General features: G+C 36.3%; 1 protein-coding gene across 4 annotated transcripts in view; it reads right to left on the minus strand.

Annotated features, from left to right (window-relative positions):
- Positions 1–23,285, minus strand: part of LOC122629833 (nephrin-like) — a 95,598-nt gene that overhangs the window by 17,743 nt on the left and 54,570 nt on the right. For all 4 annotated transcript variants that reach the window (XM_043813662.1, XM_043813665.1, XM_043813664.1 and 1 more), the window contains 6 exons: positions 20,133–20,262; positions 13,918–14,129; positions 12,432–12,749; positions 3,899–4,050; positions 1,335–1,610; positions 525–684 (listed from right to left, as the gene is read on the minus strand). In XM_043813662.1, coding sequence (XP_043669597.1) covers positions 525–684; positions 1,335–1,610; positions 3,899–4,050; positions 12,432–12,749; positions 13,918–14,129; positions 20,133–20,262 — 1,248 coding nt within the window. The remainder of the gene's footprint in view (positions 1–524; positions 685–1,334; positions 1,611–3,898; positions 4,051–12,431; positions 12,750–13,917; positions 14,130–20,132; positions 20,263–23,285) is intronic.

The following is a 23,285-nucleotide window of genomic DNA, read 5'->3' on the forward strand; positions in this document are numbered from 1 at the left end:
AATTGCTCGAGAGTGTTACACGACGAAATAAAATGAATATTCTGTTCGTATCGACATGAAAATATTTATGGTTAATCGTGTAACTTGATCGTTTGTAAATTGGTTACATTTGGTTGAGCGTTTGTTATTGATAAGATTTCAATATTTTCTTCTCTTTATGTTATTTCATATTTTTACAGAATTATTCGTATAATGATTGTTCATTCTCTTTATTGGTAAATTTGTTTAATTATGAATTTTATTTTCTTTATTTTTTAACTAACAAAATTTATCGAATTATTCGAATTCGTTAAGATCGATAATACTGCGAAAAAATAAAACTTTCGAATTATAGAGATAATTCATACCAAGAAAAAATCCATCTCCTCTCTATGCCATTTTGAAAATCAGCTAGAAATTTTTTTTTCTACCTACGCTGGAAATAACATATTCTTTTTCATGCATAGAAATCGGGATATTTTGTGAAATTCGCCATGAGTAGTTATCTATCGATACGTAAAATAATAAAGCTTCAATCGACTCACACATTATTTGAAGAGTCACAGGATTACTAGCAGTCTTGCCCTCGCTATTTGCGGCCAGACAGGTATAGTCACCGGCAGAATGTCGAGTTAAGCCTCGAAGCACCAACGAGTGGTCGCTGAGAATGACGCCGGCCGTAGCATTGTTCTTCAACTCTTTACCCTAAAAGTACAGAAGTAGCAAGAGTTAGTATGCTCTTTGAGTTAACCAATGGTCGCAGTCGAGAAAATTAATCAATTTTACGACTACAAAAGCTTGACTCTTTCCTAAAAAAGTAAAAATGGGGCTAACAAACCATTTCCACAAACGAGATTCTCTTCGATCTACGAGAAATTAAATTCCCTAAGGAATAAAACGTAGAATTCATTGGGCGAAAATAAAATAAAGGAAAAAACTAAAAAATGAAATTAATGGAACGAAAAATGCCCATGAAGTTAATTACATCTTCGAAATTTAAAAAAAAAATAATAAAAAGATTAAATATTCTATTGAGTTTTACTTGCTTCTTGTTGATGCTTGCTTCTTTGTGTCGCAAATAATAATTTTAATAATATCTTTTTAAGAGAAAGATAAGTTAAAAAAATTGATATTTTTTTATGTGGAATGGAAAACAGTACAAGTCTATACAATTTTTACTCTTTCATATCAAATTTACTTTTACGAAATCCGAAAATAGCAGTGCTAAGTTCAACGACATGAACGAACAATAGAACTATTTTAAACGACTAATGTCTGAAATGAATAATTCTTGTTCGTTTCCTGCCAAAGCTTTAGAAAACGATAACGTTCATGATGTTGCAGTTTGTACTTACGTCTTTGAACCAGGCGAGTTTGTACACTTTAGGATTCGCTTTCACTATGCACTCGAAGTACACGTCGTCACCCTCTTTGATGTCATCTGGATTAAGTGTCTCTCCCATCCTCAAAGTCACCACCGGTTGATAGTGCACCTCCAATCGCCACTTGTCCTCCATAGCACTGTCGGGAATCAACGGGTTCTCAGCACGGCAAGTTAGATACTTCCCGTCGTCATCGATACTCGGTACGAAGCTCAGGACGCTCATAGTGTGATTGTTGTCCAGAGGATACTACGATATAATTGAGTAAACAAAAAATGCGATATCATATAACGTTTTCCATTAGAACAACGATTTTTCTTGGAAGACCGTTCTATCTTGCGAATTTCAAAGTTAATTCCGATTGATAAGAAAAAAAAAAGGAAAGAAAGATACAGAAAAACATCGACTTGGAGATCGTAGCATACGTATTCGCGAATGCAATGAGAATTTTCTCTCGATATTTACGATGAAAAGGACTGAAAATGAATACAATACGAAAAAGGGAGATATAGTAGGGACAGGTCGCTGACTTTACTCTCTTTCTATCTCGCTTTTTATCTATCTATCTATCTCTCTATCTCTCTCTCTCTCTCTCTCTCTCTCTCTCTCTCTCTCTCTCTCTTTCTCTCTTTTTCTCTCCTTCGTTTTCCACGATGTCATTTTAATGATAGCGCCGACGGGCATGAATATCGGGAAAGGCTACGTATCTGCATACATAGAAAACGCGATGAATGGAAGTAATGGTTCGTCAGGATGAATGTCGTGCACCACTCTCTTTCTCTCTCCGTTCCTGTCTTTCACCTACCCTCACCCACCTACATCTCTTTAGGTTAGTCTTGTTTCTCTTTTTTTTCCTTCTTTTGTAAACTAGTACAGCGCTGAACTTTCGATTTGTCTCAAAGCGATACGATAGATATTTACCGATAGAATCCATTTGAGGACGTCATCGTTCACTTCCCCTCTCTCTTCTTCTCCCTCCCTCTCTCTCTCTCTCTCTGTCTCTCTCATCCTCTCTTCTCAATCCATATACGATGTATATTGCCATCGAGATAAAATAGTATTTATATTTATTTAGAAAATTATTTATATAAGAATATCTTCAAACTTCGATTAGGATTTTCATGGAAAAATTTAGAATTAATGTCACATAATTCTAAATATCTTTGTACATAGTGCGATTTCACTATTATCTTCGGAAAGAACGATGGATATTATGAAAGTTTCTTTACGTAGAAATAATGCTCAATGCCGATGGAAGAATAAACGACTTACAACGAATTAGATGGCGAACGCTTTGCACGCTGCCATTGCTCGCTTCTCTTGGAAAATCGACGAGGATCTCGCGTGATGCAATTTTACACCTCATTATGCGAGTTAAGATTTCGTAATAACAGAGCGGATACGTAATACGCTATAATTTCTTGCAAGATAGTCGCACGGACGTATCGAATAAAATTTTGAATTACGTTCGTGCTTCTAGGATAATAATCGAGTATAATGACAGATGAAAAACAATAGATAAACTCTACAATAGATTCTCATCTACGTCGAAGTTGATTACGAAGTAAACGTTGCAATACGCTAATAAATATGATATGTAAATAATACATATGAAATGTAAATACGAAAAATAGAGAGAGAAAGGGAGAAGGAGAGAGAAAGAAAGAGAGAGAGAGAGAGAGAGAGAGAGAGAAGGAGAAAAAAGAGGAAACAAAAATAAAAGAAGAAAATAGACGCAACAAGAAAGTTCGTCTTTAAAGAAGGAATCCGCAGGATAACTTGCGAATTTTCGCGTTCTTCTCTGTCACCTCGCGCGAGAAGGCGAGTTCGAGTCGAACTTCAAAGGTCAGAAAACGAAGTAGAAGTAAAAAAGAAAAAAAGGAAGGAAGGAAGGAAGGAAGGAGAAGAAGAAGAAGAACTTGGATGGGTAAAAGACGAAGAAGGAAAAGGAGGTTGTTGAGAGAAAAACGAAATAACCGCAGTCGCCCGAACTTTGGTTGGAATCCCTGAAAAGTATAAAGAATTTTAGAGGACGCCGGTGGTTTCAAGAATTTCCCTCGTCCTTTGCTTCCTCCTCTCCTCTAACCGTTTTCGCGATTCAACGCTTGAAACGACTATATCGAGTTGGTGGGACACCTTAATAAAAACGAAAAACAACTTCTTCACGAGTCTAACACTCCGGAGATCAACACACTAAGGAAAGAGAAGGAAAAGGAGGAGGAGGAAGAGGAGGAGGAGGAGAAGGAGGACGCGAAGGATGTGATGGAAGATCGTCTTGAAAACTAGAAAGGAAGATGGAAGATGAGGATGAACTTTCGAACTTTGCTGAAAGAAGAAGGAGAAAGAGAGAGAAAGAGAGAGAGAAAGAGAGAGAGAGAGAGAGAGAGAGAGAGAGTAAAGATGAGTCGCATTTACAGAGCTCGAAGGCATTGTTTTGAACGAAATCAAGCGATGTTGATTATTACAAAGCGATAGATCACCCCGATTTCACTAAACTTTCATAAAACTATAAGGTGGATGAAAAAAGGAGGACTTACACTCTGCGCCATCTTCTTAATCGGTCTGTTCGCTTTCCACCAAGTAATCACCGCTGTGGGTCTCGATCCGGTTGTTGTACATTCCACCTTGTAGTTCTTCTCCGCCGAAACTCGTTCCTCTTTCGTTAATATTTGAACATGCATCGGCTTCACTGCAAATGAAAGATGATTTTTACTTTATACAATAGAATTTGTTAGTCCTTACAATCGATACATCCTTGAAATTCTTTTATGTATATAATCACGTATTAATCGTATTGAATTTTTATATAATTAATATTAATCTTGATTAACATGTTGTTTTAAACAACATGGAATATGTAAAATAATACTTTACTTTATAGAGATTTGATAAGAGATAAAACAAAGACTAAAATTTATCGTAATACCTTGCTCTCGGCACGATGTTAACTCTCCTACGTTCTAAATGAGACTAACTAAATGTGACTCTCCTACTAAATGGTTGTAAACATAACAGAAGGAACGTACGATAAAAGAAATGAAAACATAGCAGTCATGTTATTACACGACAATTTACTATAGACATTTGTTCAAATGTTTTTCAATAGAACGATTTTTTGTTCGACACTTGAGTTTAATCGTTTATTTTTTCTTTCTGTTTTTTATTAATTACAAACTGCGAATGTATTTATTGACAAGTAAAATTTGAAATACAATTTACTAATTGTTTTACTATAGATACTAAAGGAGTTTAGTCTGGTTCTTTCTATTTTTACTATCCGCCTTCTTCGCAAGAAGAAACAGCTCGAAGGTAAACAAACGTGAAAAAGGAGTTATCGCAAAAGTTCTTAATAAACGGGCATTATCGCGGGACGCAACGCCACGAAATATATATTGTTCTCAGTTAACTACTTTCGAGCTTCCTTGTAAACGGGAAATTTTGCGAAGAGCGAACGGTACAACTTTAACAAAGTTAGATGAATCGCCTCGCTTTCGAACTAATCCCGTTCAATCCTCTCTCTTTCTCTTTCTCTTTCTCTTTCTTCTTCGTAATACCAAACGCTTATCCGTGGAAATTGCGAGTTATTTGGACAAAACGTCAAATTGCTTTTTCCTTTTATTGTAGATGACATAAAGACGTATTTTGTACTTTTCATTACTATTAAAAGCGATGGTATCGTTCTAAAAAAAATGTCTTTGTTTTTACAGTTATATCATTATCAAAAAATCCTATATAAAAGTATGGAAAGATTAAGCTTCGAAAAAATAAGTTTTTGAAATCTATTGAATATATATAACATATACCTATTTACAAAATACGTTCCTATGCGAGATCGATGAAATCGATCTTATTATATAGATAGGATCTGGGTAGACAAATAAAAGAAAAGCATTTTCTTTAATAAAATGATCTTGTTCCATATTTTTATGACTTTCCGTTTCAAAGATATCGCCTTCTGAAATATTGCTATTCATAATTCGTTTAGACATCTAATGCTATAGTAATAGTAAAAAAAATATTCTTATCGTATACAGTTGCGAGTTATGAAAATTTTTAAAATTTATGTAGATCACGATATCAATACACTTCTTTGAAACAATTATACAAATCAGTTGATACTTATATCTGTTTTTTATTTATACTCATTGACATGGAAATATCTCCAAAATTAAAAATCTTAAAAAGATTGAACAAAAAAATAGATTTTTCTATCTTCTTATTATATTGTTATTAATAATTTATTATAAACAATTAGTTATAAGTATTTTTATTAATAAATTTTCATATATTTCAAAAATATAATTTTTTTCTTTGGTTTTGCATCATATATATAATAATTATTTAACAATTTGTTATAAACAATTCGTTAAATATAAAAATATTGTTTATAAAAATTATTTCTCCAAAAGAAAATCAATAATCTTATGGATTATAGTACATATTGGCCCATATTCATAATCACGGTCGATATAATCATCGTCGAGATTATAAAGTAAAATTATAAATTAAAAATTACAAAGCTCGCATAATATATGACATCTTCGAGGAATAATCTACGCAAGATTTCCCTGTTGCTCTTGGTATTAAGAATGCTATTTCGAGACGATTATGGCCTACTTAAATGAACTACTACTGTATGCTCGAACGAAAGTAAGGGAGAATGAAGGAGGGTAAAAGAGGGTAAAAGTGTGATGGGCGAGAAAGCGAGCTGCTTCGGCGTAACTAAGTATTAGATATACTTACGTTAGATGAATGAGTCTTTTAAATTCCATGCTGCACGATCTTCTTCTCTTAATTATTTCTTTTTGCTCCATCACGAAAGTTCGCCCTTAGTTCATCTATTTCTCTTCCTCCTTCATTCTTTATCCTATCGAGAATCTTTACTTTGATCTTCAGCTTTGACTTCTTTTCCTTCCGCTCCATCGAAACTTATAAATCTACACTTTATCTATTTTGTAGTATTTATTCTTGCCAATTTATTTTCTTTTTTTTTTTTTAATTTAATGCATTTGTTTATTTTTGGTGCGTATCTTCTATAGAGTCAATGTTCAATATCAGAGTATTGTGCATATCATAAACGCGCGCGTATGACTTTGTAGGAAGATCATTGTACGTGAAGGAACTTGAAAGGAATTTAGTCACTCGCATCGATCCCACGGGAATAGACGAGCTAGCGAATGCCGATCATTCGTAATACCACACCGGCCGTCGAGCGGTGGGCCTCCTAAATTCCAGACCATGCTTATGCGCTGCCACAACCAGCCACTCGTACGACCCTAATTGCCATTAGCCAGTAGCCACTTCTCTGAAATTGGTTCACCTTGTCTCACCTCGTGGTTTCTCTCTATACACTGTCCACTTACTCCTTTCTTCTATCCTCGCTCTCTCTCTCTCTTTCTCTCCTCTTTTGTAGCTTTGTTCACAAATTGTATACCCTAATTGTATAAATCAGAAATGCGCTTACAACTATTATATCAATAACACGATCGACTTTTTTTTCTTTAATTCGTTGATAACTTTGCAACATACTAATTTCCTTTATAAACTAATTTTAATTTTATATTTTAAATATTATCTGCATTAATTATATTTTATACCTACATCTCATAATTTGATATGAAAGTGTACATCACTCTTTGTAAGTAAATAAATGAATAAGGAAATAAGTATTAACTGGATTGTGGAAACGTGAAAATGACGTATCTAAACTGTGCAAGAAGACTTCTCGCGTCTCGAGAGGACGCGAGTTTTACGCGAGGCCGACGTTGAGAGGGTAGTTACGTCCATCTGCCATGGCGATTTGCGACGCTGACGTCGCTCTTTCTCATCCTCTATCCTTGTTCCATCCTACCACGTCAAACCGTCCTCTTCTTTCTCTACCTCCGCTTAATTTATTCGCCTGTGGAAATTTATTAGCGGACGAGTCAGCGTGCACCTAGCAAGCATTGCGAGCATTTCTATTTGAAAATCGTCGCTTCTTCTCTTTTGAAATTGAACGCGTTACGAGCTCGATGTCTCTAGGTTTCACTTCCATTTTCTTTTCGAGTTACACGCGAGACTCTTCATTTGCACCTTCATCCTTTCTTCTTCAAGAATTATATTCTATACGTGTGCTGAAGTTCCACAAAAAAGAAAAAGAAAAAAAAAAGGGAAAAGAACAAAAATGAAAAAGAGAAAATATGGATATCGTGCGCCACGCTATTACTTTGACGCGTTCACGAGTTCGTGCCACGATAAACTGCTTCATAATTTAGACGTTTTGTTATCGAACTATTCGTGAGGTTGAAGGGCAGATTCGTAACTTTAAGGATATGCTCGAAAACTAATGTACTTGTGATATACTAGTACAAATTTCTTTTCTCCGAAAGCACACAAATATACGATTTAAATAGTAAGACCATTCCTGTGAACCCAACGAAAAATGCATACATACTATTTACATTTTTATGTTTAAAAGATAAATAGATTGCTTTGATGTTTAAATCATTTTATGCGAAACCTTTTGCGATCGTGTTTTCGAATAATATTTCTATTTTTGTTAACAATCACGTATGTTATAGTTCTTAATTGCGATTAAAATTATCTCCTTTTAATTTTGTCCGAAAATATCAAGCTTCTCAATAAATAATATTAATGCAACGCGTATGCGCGCGCGCTCATGTACGAACATAATTATTTAGCAACATCCTTTTTAATTTTTGGTAAATAACCATGGACCGTTTACGCAGGAAACACTGAAAAAAAAATCTGAAAAAATTGCAGTATATTTTTTGAACTTTTGTCTTTTGGCATACGTTTTATAATGCATGAGCACTCTATAAACAAAAGCGTACCGAGCTTACACACACGTGCACAAAGTAATTTCACCGTGCATATATCTACTAGTTGTACGTATTATTTGATTGCCTAGGTCTTTTATGTATAATAATTTTTTAAATTCTATAGGTAGAATTACGAACGTTCATCTTTTGTATCTTTCGACTACTTTTAGAGAAAACACGATTCAGATGTTCCAAGAGCTTAGGATAGTTTGTAAAACGAGTTACGTGGAACTTTGTGAGTGGACGATACTCCAGGATCAAACAAAGAGTTTGTGCGAATTATCGAGGATGAAGTGGAAGTACTCGTAGGTACTAAACTGTTCGAGACTTATCCTTACTTTGTTCCGAACGATTCTGGATCGATCGAGTGTACCTACGTGAGAACGAAACAACAAGAAAAAGGGAGAACGAGATAGAGATACAGTTAGAATGAAACGATCTGTCACGGTTATCGATTCGCATTGAGTTACGGGCTCGCAATGGAAGTCGAACGACTTGTGACTCTCGGATTTGTCGGACGTCTCGTTGAATCTCGATTCGACTGCTCGCTCGATATCACCATCGATTTCGATAGATTTTCCGTATCTTGAAAATAGCTAGCATCCTGAATACTCTTTTTCTCAGGACCCTACATAAACTGCAACACTTGAAACGATCGAACTACACGCGATCTTTGCGTGCGTGAATCGATACTATAATGTACAGTCAGATCGATATAATACATTCCGCATACCTCATTATCGAACTACCTTTAGTACTCCGGATACATTTATTACACGAAGGGAATTAAAACATTATGAAATACGACCAGAGTGTAAACCGATTTTTTATCTACAACAAAAAAAAAAGATTTGCCGGGCGCGAGTCCGCCACTTAATCAAGTTTCAAGTATCATGAATATAATAATGGCTGTTATTGGGTTCTCGATAACGCTCAACTAAACAGGTCGCAGAATGTATTAATTGAAATTAATTGTGATATACCAGAGTACGATTATATCGTAATAATTTTTGCCTTCTCGCATTAAATACTTCTTAATATTTTAAATATTTATCTGATGATCATCTAAAAGACAATGATTTTGATCAGTGAAGATCCTCGTCCAATAGCAAAGTTTTAATCTCTTTCGCCTTTTCAATTAAGCTGACTAAACGCTAATGACCGTGGATAAATTCAATTACGTTCATCACTTATAATGAAAGTTATAAACAGTAAATATACAAAAAAATATATATTAAATCTCTCATAAAATTCTATCCGCCAGCAGACAATTATTTTGAAATAAATAAAATAGTTTTTTTAATAATAATTTAATAATAAAAACTTTGCTATAAGTCTAATATATATGTCGTGTTATCATGAATATATACATCAAATTTATAAACGTATTGGAAAATTATTACGATAAATATTAAGACTAAGCTATTAGCTGGAAAGATTTAGAGACACGTTTTCTTTCGAATAAGTTCAATTCGATAAGATAGAAAAGAAAAATGAAACGTGAAAGGTGTAAAAGGAAAAGGAGATTCATTTCGTCGTTGATCGCAAAACGAGACGAACGGTAGGACAGGGTACGTCCAAAATGGATGCTCGGATGATCGGTCAACGCGTCGACCACGGTTATTAATCATCGCTCGTTGAACAGACTCGACGCGCATCACCGCGCGCGAATAAACATCAAGGCACGAGCGTGTACGCCCGCTTTCGTGGACGTGCCACGTATATAAACAATGAGAGATCGAGCGGACATGAATTAGCAACGGCACTAGGGACGAGCCGTTGAAGCTAAACCAACCACCGTTTGCTCCTTCATCGCGAAACCGAGGAAAAGCTGCGCTTCTGCTTCGCTCTTCCGCCATCGCAGCTATTCTACCGTCCGTTCGACGAAAGCCACCGTATAATGTCGCTCATGAATAATGTCCTGTCGGCTTCTATCCTACTAATGAAGATTAGTCGAGTTCCGTTCAAGATATTCCCAATAATCCTCTCCTATGTTATATGTGCAAGCTTTGTTTCAGCATTAATTTTATCAATGTCTACATTTTTTCGGTTAAATTGATCAATCAAACAATTAATTAATTAAAACGTTGATTTTGATCTATCGTATTTATTTATAGCGACAAGATTTTTTTTCCTCTTACACCTATACGGAAAGTATGGCTTTTTTAAAGAATATTTCACGCTTTCAAATAAATAAAAATCCGCCCTTCTCCCTCAGAAAAGAGAAATTTTTAGGTCGCACGAAAAGAAATGTTTCCAATTGTAAGAATTTAGATTGATATCGTGATTGCAATAATCTACAAATAATACGGTGAACGATTCGATCGAAATAACTCGTTTCTACCCGATAAAATTTCACCTCGCTTTTCGGCTACCCTCAGCTAAGTGTGAATCGACTTTCAGACATGGTAAGTCTCTCACACCCTTGAGTCTCAGTAATACCCAAGAGATAAGACCTAATTTGTGCCTCCTAGCTCACGGATGTCTCGTAATCGGGCTCCTTCTCATGATTCTTTCAATGCAAAGGCTTTTGCTGTTTCGCTGCATCGAGAAGTAAAAGGAAGAGAGAGATAGATACATAGGTAGATAGATAGAAAGATAGATAGATAGATAGATAGATAGATAGATAGAGAGAGAGAGAGAGAGAGAGAGAGAGAGAGAGAGAGAGAAGGGTGCCATAAATGCAGTGGTATATCAAGTCTTGGGAATTTACACGCTAAGTTATTCCTCTGTGTGTCCTTGTGTGTACTTAACGTTCGATCACGATCAACCAAGCGTGAATTTAACGTCGGCCATGACTACTAGTCTACTACTCCTTAATGGTTATACGCGTGTTTACATTAGCGCTATCGGTACCCTTAAAGAGTGTAATAGGGGAGAGAAGAAGTCAGTCCAACCCTCCTGCTGCTTCTCTTATTCACCCCAATAACTCTTACCTTTCAAGTCCTTCGTTGGGACACTATCATTGGGATCATTTCGCGATATATCTACTCTGAGAGAAACGTTTGTTAAAATTAAAAAACATTTCTTCAGCTACATCGTTAAATTCTTTCGATTTTAGATAGGATAATCATTTATCAAGTCACATATAAAAAATATAATACGTAAAAATTGCATTGATGATTCTTATCTCCAATGAAATTTTCATATAAAACACTATCGTGATTTGCACAGATTTTAGAACGAAGAACGGAACATCTCTTTCATCATTTAATGGATTAAAATGTCTATTTCTATGTTCCGTGACAGAATAGGTATTTTAAATTGACCTTTAGAGGGTGCTCGTGAGAAAAATGACATTTCTAGGTCCTCAAAAGTCGAACACACCAGTCGAGAAACACGGTGCAAAGGACACGCACACGTTACGACGACAAGCAGCAAGCGTTGTCGTCATCAACGTCGTCGTTCTTTTAAGCTAGCTGGAGACGCAACAACGACAAAGCTCTTGGAAGTCAGTACCGTTGAGTTTCTCTGGTGCTGTCGCACGCCAAGAGCTCGTATACGAGCACGGAATCGAAGGAAGGTGAAGTACGCTTGCACGCGATCCTCTGATCCGTCTTACAAGAGGCGTTACCGTTATCTCCGTTGGTTAATCTCGAACGAACGACTAATAGGTTCACCGTGTGAACGTGTCTTCTCTGAAACGGAACCACCTGAAAAGGCTTTCGCGGCACGCTTTACTAAAACCGTGTTGAGAAAGAAAATGATTGAAAAAGTCTAAGTTTTTTTACATTTCCAAGAGAAGACCTTTCCTCCTCACTTTGGGAAAGTTAATGATGACGCTTGAGAAAGCATAAAAAATATGAGTATATGTATGTATGCACAGGGGGAAGAGATCCGAAAGATCTCCGTGCGGCTTTATTAAAATTTTCTCAAAGATCGCCACTATCGTCTCTTTCCTTGGCTAGAGACGAGCTCGTTCAAGCTCGCGGAATTCTTCTCTTTCGCCGACGTGACAGGGAGAAAATTATCACCAAGTCACGTCAAGTGGGTCACGAAAGTTCTGAGAATGCGAGAAGAGAGAGAAGGTGAGGAAACTGTGGTTCTTTTCAGAAAGAGAGAAAGAGAGAGATTCAACGGATATAAAGCTGAGGGTGAGACGGTTGAAGATGGTGAGAGAGTTTCGAGGAAACGAGAGCATTCGTGGACTTTAGAGACGGATGAGCAAGATGGGGAGAAAGCAAAGATTATGAAAGGTCTCGGAAATAAAGAAGGAAAAAGAAAAGATACAAAAAGAAAGATGACTTACGATTCATGTCGAGAACGAGGACCCTGCTCTGTGGCGGCACCAAGTTGGTGTTGCTGGCCTGACAGATCAGCCTTGCGTTGAGATGTTGCCGGCCGACTCTCGGGTACGACAAGTGGTTAACCGTAAGCGCAAACTCGCGGTCATAGCTATAGGACTCGTCTATCACGTTGTTGTCGAGGTACCACGTCAGCTTTGGAGGTGGCTTGCCACCTCTAACCTGGCAGATTAGTTTCACATCGCTATCCTCGTTGTAGGGTTCCTTGATCCTCGATATGTCCTTCGTCGTGCTGTCCAGAATCTCGGGCTTCGAAGGAGGCACTGTAACGTACAAGCGAAAAGCTCGTTCCACCTGATAGTATTCAGATTATCTTCTACTAGGGTGGAAATCATATAAGTTGGACAAGCTATGGATTAGGGGATCTCCTGTTACACGGTAGTGTATCGATATAGAAGCCACTCCCCAACTACCACTGGTATCTGAGTGAACCGGAGCGACTATGTTCTCAACAAAAAATGCCTGTGTCATATGTAATCACCATTGATAAAACTGGACATTCGCAATAAGTTGTCATAGAAACATAATATTTTCAATTTCTGTGCAAAGATCTAAGATTTTTAAAATTAGTATATAACCGAATGTGTAAACTTCGTTTGACTATAACAACGGATCGGTTGAATCTAATCTAGCAAATTGTTATTTTAATCCAAATGAATTTATTATCCAATAGAATAAATAAAAAAAGAATATGTGGTAGTATCTAAACTTATATTTATATTTTATATCCTCTTCCCTTTCATCTTTAATTTTGTAATAAAACGTTTTTATGACATTCTAGCCTACGAGAAAGGTACGAGTTTTAGCTTATGCGACATTATTTATGATCTCGTGTATTTTCTCTCTTTCTCTCTCTCTCTCTCTCTCTCTCTCTCTCTCTCTCTCTCTCTCTCTCTCTCTCTCTCTCTCTCTTTCTCTATCTCTCTCTTTTTCTGTCGACGAAAGCTTAAGATCTCGCATTATCTCGTATAAAGTTCAAAAGAATTTATTAACGGGTGGGTCGAGGTAGAAGTGCTTTAAAATTAAAATTCATAGAAAACGCTTTTGTTGTAAAAAGAGCACGGGGGATTTATCGAGGAGGTAAAAAGGTACCAAAAAAATGGTTACACGACTACCGGCTATTCTATACGTCTATGTAACATGCATATTAAATTCGTATAAAGTGAAAAGAAAAGTATAACGATAAAAAGTTATTCAGCCATATTCAAACAAATTGAGATATTTATCCAAGCGAATCACAATATGCTAATAAAATTAATGAAAGAGAATGTATAGTCAGTGGCGTCTGATATTTATGATGATCCTAGACTAACGTGTCGCTATACAGTTACAATGTCAACACGATCAACGAACCAAAAGATATCTTACAAGTAGCTGCAAATTAAAGGGTTGGAGCTAATTAATTTTTCTCCCGAACGATAAAGAACTTACCAATTACGGTCAAGTTCATCTTTTGATTTTGAGTCGGAGTGTTCTTAAAATCCACCATACATCGATAGATTCCTTCGTCCTTGGCCTCGAGGCGGTCGATGCTGAGATGTGCCGGTTTCGTAGCCGTGATAAAAAAAGCTCTTGATCCCAATGCTGTTGGCGACGACCAAAGTTGGGCATTGTTGAACTGCCGACGACCGCGTACGTCAAAGCTGCAAGCGATAATAATATTATCCGTTATTCCTTCGAGCGGAAATATCCTCAGAAAATAATCTTTATTGGTTCGATACACGCCTCCTTTATTGCTTCCATGCTTTGAACGTACAAATTACCTAAGTATATCCGCTTCACGATCTTTGGCATTACAGAACGTTAAAGAATGTGATTTCACGGGCCATCATGGTCGTCCGCTCAACCCGGTAAAAGATGTCCGACCAACGAAAGAATTACGAAAAAATGCATGAAGGACGTACGGATAATCATTGTACCTAATGCGTCTTATGGCGTATCGAATTGCTACGTAGTTTTATCGTAATTGGAACACGACGGGATACAGGTGTAACAACTTTTTGAGACCTGCAATCCGGTTTTTAATAGAGCTAATGATTGAACGTATTCAAAAATTTTCTATCCTTCAAAAAGGTTAAATATCTCTAGTCAGGAACGTCTAATCTTTGAAGACCGTTTTAACATGGAAAAATTAAAGAGAAAAATAAAAGTAAAGAGACAAAGAATAAAAGAGAAGGATCTTAGAGGAAGAACGATACCATACGTGAATTGTAATTCAAGTAGATGGTAGCCTACCATGGAGTATACCTAGTTTCTCACCTGGGAGCCATCCTCCCTGCATGATCGCATATTAAGCATCCAGAGCAGCCGAGAAAGCGGGAGAGATCAAGAGAAAGAGAGAGATAGACAAATAGACAGAGAAAGAAGATTGAACAGGAGAACGGGAGATTACGAGGAAAGAGAGACAGAGAAAGGGAGAGAGAGAGAAGTAGAAAGAGAGAACGAATGCGAGGCAACGTGGTTCCTTGCGAGCGAACGAGCGACCGACTAAAAGTTAAATTGCGTTCTACGACTGCAAGAGAGTTCAGATTTCCGCTCGTGACTGAGTATTCCCAAAGATATCTCGGTGGCACGACTCTACTCGCTTCCGCAGCATTGACGATGAAATATGATTTAATTCTTCCACTTCGCACTTCGCGAAGATTCTCATCGCAACGTGGAACTATCTTCGCGAACGATTCTCTCACTTTCTCTCACTCTCTTTTCTCTTTCTCTTTGTTCCTCGTTCGACAACAAGCATGGTTTTCAAATCGCGAACGATAACCTTGGAAAGCGATTTTCTCCTATCGCCTCTTTGGTTCTTCATCAACGTTTAAATGTACAAGAGAAAGGAAGTACTATTTATCAGGAGCTTATTTTATCAGAGTTACTCGTCGATCATTTTACTGATATGCTAAAGAGAAGAAAATCATCATGGTAAATTGACAAAGTTCAATGTAATATGCGTGTGCAATTTTATTTTTGTATTTCCAATGGAAATAATATTAAGATCGGAGAATCGTCTTACAGTGTATTACAAAAAAGAAGTAAAATTAATTAGAGAGAATTTCATTAAGAGAACACTTTGAGAAGAGAGAGAGAAAGAGAGAGAGAGAGAGAGAGAAAGACTCGAGCTTCCTCTCATTAGACAAGATATCGCGAGTCCGATCTTAAAGGTTCGTATAATCAAGCGGCATTCGTTTCTAAATGTGCTGTGCTTTTTTCTTTCGTTTTTCTTTTTATTATTAAAAATTTATTACTAGTTCAAATTTGTTTGAAGTAAAATAATGCTATAATATAATCGATAATAATAAAAAAATGAAGTGTGTCACGTGAAAACGTGCGAATCGAACTTTCGCGTTAGAGACCAAAACTATTGCAAAACACGCGAGAACGTGACGAATCGTGCTTTGAATAAAAAGAAGAAAGAAAGAGTAAATCCCTAGTAAGCGGACGAGATTAAGAGAAAATGATAAAGACGGGCCATTTATTCTTCTTCTTCTACTTGTTCCGTAGGATTATACTTGGCCCTATTCACTGGCTGTTCGACAAGTTCGACAGGCTTGCGGTCGTAGCAACGTCAAGTCACCGCATTTGGCACGTTCGCTCGAGTGTCCTGAACTTTCGCCGCCTTATTGCCAAGATATTTTAGCGAAGCCCTCGAGATCTTTCAAAGAGGAGAGAGAAATAGAGAGAGAGAGAGAGAGGAAAAGAAAGAAAGAGGAGAGAGAGATAGAGGGAGAAAGAAAGAGAAATAGATACGAAGGGTAAGGAGGTTAAAACAATCCTGCTGGATTTGTCCTAAACGTGACAGCCAAGCAGCGTACTTTTCTTTCGTTCTCTATTTCTCTCTTTTCTCTTCCTTATATCTTCCTCTCTTTCAATGACAAGAAAAAGAATGCCAATACCAACGATTTTTCTTCTTTTTTCCAACGATTTTTCCTTTCTTTTTCTTTCAAAGGAGCATGAGCACTTTTAGATTTCAGCCGAGAAAACGACACCGGGTAAGGCGCGAATCGGAGTGAGTGAAATACCTTGAAACTTTTCGGCTATCGAATAGAATCAAATGGATTTCGAATAGAATCGGATATAAATCGCTAAGAGTTTTGGGATAGTTTCCCCGAAAAATATGGTACTTTAAATAATTGAAAGTGGTTACCCTTGCGGTTTCAAAATCATTTTTAAGTTTCTATTATTGCAAAAAATCGATCGATATTAATGTTATACGAAAGAAAATATTGAAGGAATAACGATAAATTATTTGCAATACAGTGATCTTTCTTATGTATCTTTATTTTTACTTTTCGCACGTTAGCCTGCATTTATCTTCGCTAACGCGTTATCTTCAGAACACAACGACCGTCGTTATTATCGTCGTACGTGGAAAACATGAAAGTGTCACATACCTGGCATTTTTTATTTACATCGATGTCACCCACTAGATTTCTCTCTAGTCTCTCTTTCCACTCTCTATACCTGTCCTTGGGGATATACGAATAGTGCGATGTTACACGAAGTTCCATTAAAAAGTAATATGCGAATCCTGGCGTAGAAAGGAAAAAAAGGAAGATAAATTAAAAAGAGAAAAATTCTGACGAATAAACAAGGAAATAGCTTTGAAGCTATTATCACGGTTTGCTCGGTACTTCGAAATATCGATCGTAGATATATACAGGATGGTCCAAAATAACTGACAATAATTTCAAAACTTGTAGATTTATGAATAACCAAAGAACTTTTATTGTTTCTCTTTTTTCTTTATTAATTAATAATAAATAAGAAAACTATATTTTACGATACGTGTTTAAAACATTCGACTTTACAATCTAAAAGCGTCAGGATGCTTTTTAAAGTTTTCGACGATGTTCGCACACTCTTCCACGGTTATTTAATGCTAAGCCTTTTTCAAAGTCTTTTTAAGTTTGTTGTAACGTATTTTAAATAACATTGAGATCAGGAGAGTTTGAGGACCAAGTATCTTTATCCAATATCTCCGAGAATAATTCTTTGCACAATCTGATCGATGATTTTGCTGCATATGCAGGTATATCATTCTGCTGAAGAATTCAATGTCTATTTTCATGATGCATGCGTATAAAAGATCTTCTATTTAAAATAATTAATCTAAGATATTTTACTTCTTACTTTCAAAAAGTATCTTGACGCTTGTATTAAATGCAAAGATGATCATTTTTAACATGTTTTATAACATATAATTTTTTTATTCGTGTTATTAATCAATAGCAAAAAAAGAAGATAATAAAAATTCGTTGATATACTATAAAGTTAAATGCTCCGAAATTATTGTCAGTTATTTTGAAACAGCCTGTAGTTTATTTGCACAGTATGTACGAATCATGCTCGCATTAACGTTTCATTGGAGATTCCATGAATAACTTTACGTAGGCGATCATATGCCTATGTGTATGTATTGCGTAGACAGAGAGAGAGAGGGAGAGTAGTCATTGCGGGCAGGCAACTGATTTATCGCGTTCAAATTAATGGCTCATTAGTTCGTTCTCTCGCGCTAATGAGTCAATCGCCTCTCAGAAATGGATAACCCTTAAGCGTGGCATATGTGCCTAACACGATCGTTTACAAGACTCGGTACTTGTGCCAAACGAGAGGATACGCAAAGCAAACGAAGATGATGACGATGAGAGAGAATCGAATATTCAAATTTCTGTCGGAAATACGAAAAAGAAAATTAAGAAGATAATTTATTCGCATATATTTCTTTCATTCTTGATATATAACAAACATAATAAAAATAATTAAAATAATTATTATTATTCTTACAATGACAATAACAAAAATAATCAAAGTGTAGTAATAATAATAAGAATAATGATAATAATCTGTCTTTGTGGACAGGATATGACAAAATTATTAACCCAACTAGCTTGTGAGTAAGCAAGTACATAATTATAGTATACATCATGCTTAATGAGATGAACGTAGGGGAAATATATGCGAAAGCTTCGTTTCGACGAAACAAAGGTAGACCGACTTATACCATTTTTATTTTCCACAGTTCGTTGCCGAATCGTAATTATTCGTGCAGTAATATTTCTATTTTGCTACTTCCGAACGATATTAGAAAGGTTGAAAAGTAATGCTAAATAAATGATTTTTTGCGTCTATATTCGTGTGCATTCCTACACGCTATTTATTCAAATTTTAGTAATTATTTTAGGAATTTATTCCGGGGTTCTTCTCCAAAGTAAACATAGATATTTAAGATGATTAAATTAAGTATTAATATTCTAAATCTTTAGACGATTATTTCGGGAGTCAGTTTATATTTGAGTTTGATGAAATGAAACAAGATTATACGTTTAAATCCGATTTTTACGTAAAAATGCATCTAGAACGGCTGTGTGCTTTTAGAAAATGTCTCGGATATGTTCCAAAAAATTCGCATTCGATTCATGAAAGGATTCGTCGTGTAAAACTTTCGTCTAAAGTTTCACACATTTGGAAAAGCCGAATGGTCGTTATGGATGAACGAATGAACAATAAATATGGGGGAAAAGAGAAAAAAGACAAGAAGAAAGAAAAAGACGAAAAATAGGAAAGACGTTTGCTACGAGAAAGAGAAGCGAAAAGGATCTTCGCGTAACAGTCTGTGGCACGTACGATAAGCGAATAGGATGTCGCACAATAAATATTTTACTGCGTCGCCACGAGAAGGAAGACGGCTTAGGAGAGTGGGTGGGCCCATGACAGGGGTGGAATCTCCTAGAGAAAATGTACGAATTCGCGAGGTCGCCTTTAAATTTAAACTTTCTTGTCGTAGTAAAGATTAAACTGACTTTACAAGAGTTGATGCGAGTCTTGGTTACGTGTTTCATCCCCTTACTTTGTTATCTCTTAACATTCATCCTTTTCACTCTTAACAATGTTATATTATATGTGATTTGATCGTGACGCATTATGATATATTTTATATCTATATATAAATAAAATAAACGATGAATTTAACAGGAAATCAAGTCTTATTGTCTCCGACAAATTTGAGATCGAATATATTATAAATAATAATATTATATTTACCTTGTATTCTGCATTGAATATACTGGATAACTCTCAATATGTAAAACTAAACACTCGACGGTTTTCATGGAAAGAAAAGAAAGAAATTTTGCTCAACGCGATGACATCGACATTCTTATCGTTCTTATTTTCTTTCTTTCTCGCTCTTACAAATTCGATGCTCGGCTTCTAGATGCGAAAGACGTAGATCCGTGAACGGGATAACCCAAAGCGATGAGAATTTCCATCCTTTTTTCTCCTACCGTTTTTTTCAATAAAACGAAGGACAAAGTTGGGACGTCGAACGTGCATGTCGAAACGAGAGAACTTTCCCATTATCATTGAATCGATGAAAGAAAACGATAGAGAAAGAGAGAAAGAGAGAGAGAAAGAGAAAGGAAAAGAGAGAAAGAGATGAAGTTAGGCGATCTCGAAGAAGGAACTATCGACGTGATTCGAATGAAAATCGTTCGAATAGTTCTCCTACGTAATACAATTCCATCTATCGGATTTCTAGCTTTATTCTCTGAAGTATAAACGTAAAGACGAGATTTTCCCGTCGAGGCGTTATAATAAAATGATTTACTTATTACGGTGCGATGAACGATACGTCGTTCGTATACGTGATTTACCTATAAATCGGATCACCCCCATCTTCCTTGAACCAGAGCACCATGTTGACGTTGTCGTCGTTGGGCGCATGTATATCGCACGGTAGCTGCACTTTATTTCCCACCACACCTTCTATCGTAGTAATTGGCACTGAAATTAAATGAGAAAAGAAGCGATATAGTATTCGTTCTGATTTTAATGTATCAAAATTCATTCGAGTAATACTAGGTGAACAGTTGCCTGTTTGAAGAAAAAGACAGCTATATTAATTAAATCTGATTATACAGAAATATAGTAACAATGTAAACGACGACCATATTAAAACGAATACAAACGTGTTATCTTATTATTAAACTAACGCATTTGTATTCGTTCTGATCGTACAGTTGAACAATTATCTGTTTTATAAAGAAACACATATATATATATATGTTAACCAAATTTCATTAGATGAAAATATAATGACAATGTAGACGATGATCGTACAGGAATAGATAAACGATCTCGAAGGATAGTTCGAGAGTGATATTTCACGTAAGTGAGTGAAAGAAGAAAGGATGTCTCTTGAAATCGATGAATTTGACGACGGTAAATGGGTGTTTGATGTCGCAACTGTAGGGCGCGCCGTTACTAAATTAGATTTACATGTTGATAGAGTTATCACGTTTTAACAAGTTCCTCGCAAGAACCCCTTTACGTCCTCATCCCTTCTTATTTGTAGACCCTAATGGAACTGGTATCTGAGCCTAATTTGACTGTTAAGTATTACAGAGTACTATTGCTTAACACACTTAATTGCCTCCTTCAAATCAGTTAAATTGTCCAACAAGATAATTTAAATGTGAAGGATAAAAGGATGAGAATTACGAGAAAGAGAAAATGGAAAAACGACAAGGAGAACATATAATCAATACTTTTTCTTCTGTTATCGATTATAAGCCAATCTAAAAGGACAATTTAATTATGAAGAAAAGAGTGAGAATGACGGGTAAGAGAAAATGTAAAAGACAGGAGCACATGGTCAATATCCATTCTTTGTTCTTTTTCTTTTCTTTTATTTTGTTGACGTTGTTGATTCTCAGAAAAAAAAGTACGGGAAAGAAGGAGTACATTAGCGTGGAAAACTCTCTCAGAGACCGGATAGTCAACCTCTTCCATCTTCCCTTTTCCTCACCTTTCTCACTCATCCTCATTCTTCTATGGTTTATTGCACCCTGCTCGGGAAACTTGCGACGCGGTTGACCTTAATGGTGCGTTCACCTGTCGCGTGAAGCAACACGAAGAGACACATAACGTCGTTCTCGTCGAATAAACGAACGAACGAACGAACGAACGAACGAACGAACGAACGAACGAACGATAGTTAGATACACGCACTGTGCGTCAAGTTTTACGCTCGACTCGATCCAATCGATCGATAAAACGGACGATCCTTTCTCTACATGTGTAAATGCTAGATAGTGTCGTAACCTCTCATAAATTTTTCAATTGCAAATCTTTGAATATAAGGAATAATTCAAATTTCACAATAATAAATTCCAAAGTGAAAATAGGTACTAATTAGACTCTTACCGAACGAGATAATTATAATGAATCTTAAATCTCTGCTAAGTTTCAAAATTAGAATTCATTGAAGAAACAAGAAACGTTGTTCTTTTCTTATGTAGTCGTTGACGTCTCGAGTCGGATGTAATCGTGTATCGCGATTTGTTCATAAACGCCCACATCGTTCCAAGAAGGTAAAGAAAAGAAGACACGAGAGATATCTACACGGTGGTCTCGTAGGGAATCCCATAAATAACTTTTCTACGTGGAAAACGAATCCATCAGCTTGCGGTACGTTCGAGCGTTCGATTAGTGGAAACATCAAAACGTGCGTACGAGCGCGTAGCTCCTCCCTTTTTCCTTTTTATTCTTTTTCTTTTTTTTTTCTTTCCCTTCACTCGTACCGTTCAGTTCCATCTTCCCTCATAGCCATAAATAAGTAATCATTCGGTTTCCACGAATCTCATAAACTATCATTCCTGGGACCGGTATATTCTTTCATGGTATACCAAAGTTTATTTTTCTTTTTTTATCGTATGACCGAAATTTGATGCTATTTTCCTTTTTTATTTTTCTCTTCGTTCGTTCGTTCGTTCGTTCGTTCGTTCGTTCGTTCGTTCTCTTTTACTTTTCGGTAACGTCGGAGAGCGAACTACAAGGTTATTTCATCGAAGATACTCGGAGCTTCCGATAAATCGGCAGACGCCTGCTGACTCGGTCCGTTTATCTCCGTTCGAAGATAAATGTGAATGTAGTCCGAATCAAACGTGAATGCTCTTCGAAATTAGACGCTGATACTCGTTTGTGTTTAAACCGAGCGGATCGAGCTTTCCAAGGCTCTCAGTCGTATTCTTCTACACGCTCCGATATGTAATATGTATACTTCTAAACCGGTTTTAACAACCCTATTCAAAGGGAAACTCATATTTAATAAATTGTTATCTTTAATGAAAAAATCGAAATACCTCTTTCTCTCTTCTTTTCCTTTTTTCTTTCTTTCTTTCTCTTGCGTGAATACTTTCTAAAGTTTTCTAACGATCTTAACGTCTTCAGTAGTAAAGTAGGGAAAGGAAATAAACATTTTCGAGCGAATCTTTCAGATTCTTCGTAAGTACATATACCTACCAGTAGCCTTCTACGTTGCCGCGACTATTATTTTCTCTCTTTCTCTCTCTCTTTCTTTTTCTCTATCTCTCTCTTTTACACACATTCATACACACACACAATCTTTCTTTCTCGGTAGTGCACATAAACTTGACGGAAACTGGCTTACGATAATGACCTCGAACGTAACGAACCTATTCACGATTTAAGGCGGGCAATTAGCCAGAAAGCCGACCATTATTTAGATGACTCTACTCCCACTACTTCTTTCGCCATTTCCTTATACAATTAATTCGACGATAAAAGAAGCATTAACACGAGCAGGGCAAACGCTGAAGAAAGAAAAAGAGAAAGATAAATGAATAGAAGATAGATATACACACACATATATATATGTGTATATATACTTACATATATATAGGTATGATTCCTTTATTTCTTGAACGATTATGAAGGTAAAGAAATAAAAAGGGAACCAGACAGGTTTAAAAACCGGACCTGGAGGCTACTTTCTCATTTGATCG

Source organism: Vespula pensylvanica, chromosome 6 (assembly GCF_014466175.1).
Source record: "Vespula pensylvanica isolate Volc-1 chromosome 6, ASM1446617v1, whole genome shotgun sequence".
NCBI lineage: Eukaryota > Metazoa > Arthropoda > Insecta > Hymenoptera > Vespidae > Vespula > Vespula pensylvanica.